At 43.7% G+C, this 6,040-nt stretch overlaps 1 protein-coding gene across 1 annotated transcript; it reads left to right on the forward strand.

The window, feature by feature from the left end:
- The first annotated feature begins 3,020 nt into the window (after positions 1 to 3,020).
- On the forward strand, positions 3,021 to 5,380 carry LOC105990181 (chromosome unknown open reading frame, human C2orf74). The gene is made up of 4 exons (XM_013022498.1): positions 3,021 to 3,142; positions 3,720 to 3,833; positions 4,142 to 4,292; positions 5,210 to 5,380. Exons 1-4 carry the CDS (start codon positions 3,021 to 3,023, stop codon positions 5,378 to 5,380), a joined length of 558 nt encoding a protein of 185 aa, XP_012877952.1.
- The last annotated feature ends 660 nt before the right edge of the window (positions 5,381 to 6,040 follow it).

Consider the following 6,040-nt stretch of genomic DNA (forward strand, 5'->3'; position numbering starts at 1 on the left):
TGGTGCTGAGGAATTGAACCCAGGGCCTCATGCATGCGAGGCAAGCGCTCTACCACTGAGCCACCTTCCCAGCCCATAGCTTTCCCTGTTTTCTGCAGTGGCTTTGCAGGTTCTTCTGCTGATCATCCAGGCATTCTGGGCTGGGTCCTTCTCCTTTGCTCTCTTGGTGTCACACCCCTGGCAAAGTGAGGGATTACTATCTCATGCCTCTGGGTGTGTGGTAAAGGGTGTGCAGACAGAACCAGCTCTCAACAGAGCTCCCTATTCCAACACTACTTACCCCCACATAAACTCAGACATGGGATGGGGCCCTTATTCCTTTTGGGGGGTGGGGACTCTAAGGTCTCAGAGTCACCTTGCTGATAAAGGCGCTGTCCTGTGTCCCTACCTATTTACAAAAAAACCAGTTAAGTTTTGTTTGGGTTTTTTTTTTAACTGTATTTTTTTTGTCCTTTTTTTTTTTTTTTTTTTGGTACTGGGGATCGAACCCAGGACGTTGCACTTGCTAGGCAAGCGCTTTGCCACTGAGCTACATCCCAGCCCAAAAACTGGTTAAGTTTTTATTTCCCTAATACTGTATTGTTTTCCTGGTGTGACATACAAATTCCTACCCTAGTTGCCACAGTCTCTCTTTCTCAGAATGTGACTCTCCCCCCAATTTTTGTAGTCCACATAACACCTTCACAACACTGCCTCTCAGAACTGACTCTACCCCCAAATTTCCATAATCCATGTAGTTATGACCCATGTGATGGCCAATGTAATCCATGTGACTACCCTATAAAATTCTGTTTAAATTCAGCCTACACCTGCTCATGGCTGCTGCCTCCATTCCTGCTTGGAGCAGTCCGGCACACCTGTCCCCCAATAAAGCCTTGAGTTTGTGTTGGTCGCTCTCATTTGCCTCTCCTTTCTTACAGGGACTATAGGATCCATGCATTAGAGAATACAAAATCTGCTCATCTTAGTTACACAGTTTGACTTTACGTATTTCCAGTCCCTGATTTTCTTTTTCATTGCTGGGGATCAAACTCAAGATTTGCACATGCTAGGAAAATGCTCTACGACTGAGCTGCATGCTCAGCCTTTGGGTTCCTTAAAGTTCCTCTGCTTGCTAGTCACCCTATGAATCTTCATCTGGGCTTTGGCTGGAGGAGTCATCCAAGAGTTCTCCAGAGGGCTGGGAAGGTGGCTCAGTGGTAGAGCGCTTGCCTTGCACGCATGAGGCATCACCACATAAGCAAAAAGAAAAAAGCCGAAAGTGGCACTGTGGCTCAAGTGGTAGAGAGCTAGCCTTGAGCTGAAGAGCTGAGGGGCAGCGCCCAGGCCCAGAGTTCAGGCCCCACAACCAAACCCCCCCCCAAAAAAATTCTCCGGAATGTTTAGAGTGACACAGCGTTCCAATGGTGCATGCAATTCAATTAATCTTGAGACTTTCAGCACACAGGTGGAGCATGCAGTCCTGGTTTGGAGCATCCAGAAGCTGCAGTTCCTACCCTCTGGAGCCAGGCTGTGTCAGCCCAAAGACTTTCTATTATCATTTGAATACTTTTGTCCCCTTCAATACTCCTGTTGGAAACTCAATCCCCAATGCCAAGTGTTGGAGGTAGAGCCTCTGGGGATGTGTTTGGATTAATCCAATTTTAAAAAGGATTCTGTGAGAAGCAGGGTGCTGGTAGCTCATGTCTGTAATCGTAGCAATTCAAGAGGCTCAGATCTGAGGATCATAGTTCAAGTCCAGCCTGGGCAGAAAAATCTGTGAGACACTTATTGCCAATTAACCAAAAAAAAAAGTTGGCAGTGAAGCTGCGCTATAAACCATAGAGTACCAGCCTTAAGTGAAAAAGCCAAGCATGAGTGAAAGGACCTGAGTTCAATTCCCAGTACTGGCACGAAAAAGGAGGGAGGGCTTGTGTGGATGTTTTCTCTCTTCTGCCCTTCTGCCTGGCTTCCTATGGCTTTCCTTATAGAAAACCAGCATCAAAGCTCTGGGTGGAAGCAGGGCGACTGGGGCTTCATCTGCCAGTGCCTTACTCTGGGGATTCCCAACTTTCAGAACTTTGGGAAATAAATTTCACTACAAAGTACCCAGTGTGTGATGCTTGGTCACGGCTGCACCACATGGACTTAAGACACTCCTCCTCACTGCCAGTCTCATATCTGACTTCTTTAGATGTGGTTGGCAAAGGAGGCAATATCTCTTTTGCCTTATTTGCTTTTCAAAAACTCCAAGCTCCACCTTTTCCTTCTTTGCCGTGGATACCACTTGCTCTTACCTGAAGTTGGGCAGGAGTCAGGGTTCACCTGCACAATGACCACCTTTTTCCCTCCTTCTTCCCCAACCTATGGCCTTTATAGCCTCCAGGAGGTAGGCCCAGTGAGATAGCAGTAGAAGAAAATGGGCCCTTTGTCCTGAGGGAACACCATTAGAATTAAGTTAATCACTGATCTGGGTGCTACAGAAGGGAAGTTTACAAAAAGGAAGTACACTGAGTTCACAGACTCAGACTCAGCTTAGGAGAGGAAAATGGGATGTGGACAGTGGGAAGATGTCTGCCTCCCCTCCACACTCACCTCTCACAGGCAAGCATGGACAGGCTAAGAGAGCTGAGTGGGCCTGTGGTCTCCAGGTCATGATATCTCTAATGGATGACTCCATGGTTCTGTGATGTCACCACAAGGAGAAGAATGGGGAGCTGGGCTCAGCTCCATCGGCTCCGATTTTTCTCTCCTCTGAATTGTGATAGTTTTGGGGTGAGGGGAGGTGAGCTGAGTGACCAATGTGACCCAGCTCAGTCTCCCCTCAGGCCACCTCAGCCCCCACCACATTGATGGAGAGAAATTAGCCAGTGAGAGTCATTTCTGCCAAAAGCAGAGCATCTTTTATGAAGCTCAACTGATCTAAAGAACAACCATGAAAAACAGCTTTTTATTCTTCTGTTTCTAGAAACTTAAAGAACAAGAGAACTCATTCAAACTGAGCTGGAAAAATGATGTTTGGACAACCTGTGATCGTGAGAATGGACCAGTCTTCTAAAACGAATCCTATGAGTTTTGAAACTACCGCAATCACTTTCTTCATCATCCTTCTAATTTGCTTCATGTGCATCCTCCTTTTATTGGTGGTTTTTTTATACAAATGGTATAAGTCCATATTGGTAAATTGGGATCATAGTAAATGAATCTAGATAATATATGAAACAGTTTAAAAATAGAACAAGTTAATACCTCAGCTATCTGCTTTTTCCTTGTAAGGGTTCTAGAAATGCTAATTTCCTTTTTAAAAGTGGACATCTCACATCACATGTTAGAATTAAGACTATTCTTCCTTTTCTGATTTTTAAGAAAATTTATTGTAAAGGTGATAAATAGGGGGATTACAGTTACAAAAGTAACGAGTACATTTCTTTTTAAACACTGTTCCTTTTCTGATTGTGTGTGTGTGTGTGTGTGTGTGTGTGTGTGTGTATGCTGGTTCTGGGGGTTTGAATTCAGGGCCTGGACACTGTCACTGAGCTATTTTGCTCAAGGCACTAATGTTCTACCACATCAGCTGCAACTCCACTTCTGGCTTTTTGGTAGAATTGGAGATAAGAGTCTCACAGACTTTCCTGCCCAGGCTGACTTTGAATTGGAATCCTCAGATCTCAGCCTCCTGAGTAGCTAGGATTATAGGAATGAGCCACCAGTGCCTGGCCTGATCTTTTGTTTGTTTTCAGTTTTCAAGGCAAGAAAAGAGAAAGAAAAGAAAAATCAGCCTGTGTAAATACTAATGGAGATGAAGATTGTTTAACTACTAATGTGGAGACAAACAATCAGGGAAATAAAAAAAAGTGAGTCTATGTGAGATTATAGCAGGTGATAATATTGATGAAGATGAATGAAAATGTAAAACTCTGGTTTTGTTTTCTGTCTTTGCAGTACTATGGACTAAGCTTGGGGCCTCATTTGCTAAGCAATTGGCTTTGCCACTTAAACTATTCCCTGATTCCTTTCACTTTTAGTTTGATGTTTTTCAGATAGGGCTTACACTATTTCCTCCAGCTGGCCTCAAACCATGATCCTCCTGTTCTCTATCTCCCTGGTAGCTGAGATTACAGATCTTAGCTACCATGCCTGGTCTGTTGATTGATTTTTCTAGGACCCTAACTCAAGCCATAAATTTGAATGCACCACCAAGGCCTAGCATTCTTGTCCAGAGGCGGAGTAAAGAAGTGTTGGCCACACCCTTAGAAGAGGACAAAATGAAAGACACACAAGAGCCTGAGAATACTGGAGAAAATGATCAGCAGGTGCCATGCTTCATTCATTCTCATAATGAATAATGTCTGATTGAAAAGGAAAACAATTTAGCGTGGTATCAGGGGTGCTGTGGCCTGTCACTTGAGTTCGTACCTGGAATGAGTCCAGTGTCCACAGTCATTGAAACCATGTTCCTGATCCTGTCATTTCCTGTTATTTAAGCCCATCGTCCATGCCAAGCCTAAATGCTTACTCATCTTACATTCTTACATTTCCTGTTTTCCTGAACAATTCTCTCTTCATTTTGTTTTTCTTTTTCTTTTTTTGTCAGTCATGGGACTTGAACTCTGGGCCTGGGCGCTGTCCCTCAGCTCTTCAGCTCAAGGCTGGTGCTCTAGCACTTGAGCCACAGCGCCACTTCTGGCTTTTTCTGTTTATGTGATGCTGAGGGGCCTCATGCATGCGAGGCAAGTGCTCTACCACTGAGCCACCTTCCCAGCATTCATTTTGTTTTTCTTAGACTTCTAGGATCTTACAGGTCTCTCAAGGATCTACCTATCTCACGTTACACATGTAAACATGAGACAAGTTCATCTCCGCACTGTGGCTAATCTCAGGGCCAGCAGGCACCTATGATCCTGAACTAGAGCAGTCCTTCTTCCATAGCACCCAAACTATGCCTGGACCTTCATGAGCTCATCTCCAGGGTCCTAATGACAACAAAGCATACACCCACTCCACATAACCATGGGGTTCACTTTGTCAGCGAAGAACAGTTGTGTCACTGTAGACTTTGATAACTGTAGAAATGTGGCAGTGTGGCAGGATGGATAGTGCTTTCCTAAATCATTTACAAAATCGTTTTCTGTTTCTTGTTCACAAGGCACATTGATACTGTATTTTTAGAAGCAGTGATCACATATTTATAAATTGCTCACTTACGCTGTTTGTCCCCTTTCTCCTGCAGGGTAAAATTCAGAAAGTGCCCAGAATTGTTTCTAGAAGTCCTTCAGTTGTTGAACTCCAAAAAAGACCTTTAAAAGGAGTGACATTTTCTAAGGAGGTTATTGTTGTGGATCTTGGGAATGAATACCCTGAACCTCGAAGCTATCCTCGAGAACATAAAGAAAGAAAATGAAGCTCAAAATAAGGTTGAGAGCAAAAGAAGCATCACCTTGGACTAACACTGAAATGACCGAGGGTACTAAGTCATGCTGAAACAGCAAAATGATGGTAATTAATTAAGCAAATACGAAGTGTTTTACCTCTGTGCAGCAGGAAGTGAGCCATGTGCAAAATTCTGTAAGTAAAACACTCAGAGCTTGAATATATTTAAAAAAAAAAAAAACCTCAAATCTGAGTTCAGTAAACTGAGTATATTAGGTGTCCCTGAAACTCTCTACTCAAACACTGTCCTAACACGTGAATAAAGGTTCTTGTGTTTATACAGATGTCTATTAGGTGAATTATATTCTCTGGATGCTCTAGCACAAACATTTATGAGCAAGTAACATGACAATTACCATCATAGAAACTTCCAGTAATTTGGGTTAGGGTCTCTTGGGTAGTCCTCATTGAACTCAGTCCTGAAATCTTTCTTGTACTGACAACTGCTTTTTAAGATTGGTCTAAAAGCAAATGTCAACTACCAGCAACAAAACATTCTGTTACTTTAGGCAAGTTCTGTTTTGTTTTTGTTTTTGGGTCCGGTCGTGGGGCCTGAACTCTGGGCCTGGGCGCTGTCCCTCAGCTCTTCAGCTCAAGGCTAGCGCTCTACCACTTGAGTCTCAGTGCCACT

The sequence above is a fragment of the Dipodomys ordii genome, unplaced genomic scaffold (assembly GCF_000151885.1).
Source record: "Dipodomys ordii isolate 6190 unplaced genomic scaffold, Dord_2.0 Scaffold63, whole genome shotgun sequence".
Taxonomy (NCBI): Eukaryota; Metazoa; Chordata; class Mammalia; order Rodentia; family Heteromyidae; genus Dipodomys; species Dipodomys ordii.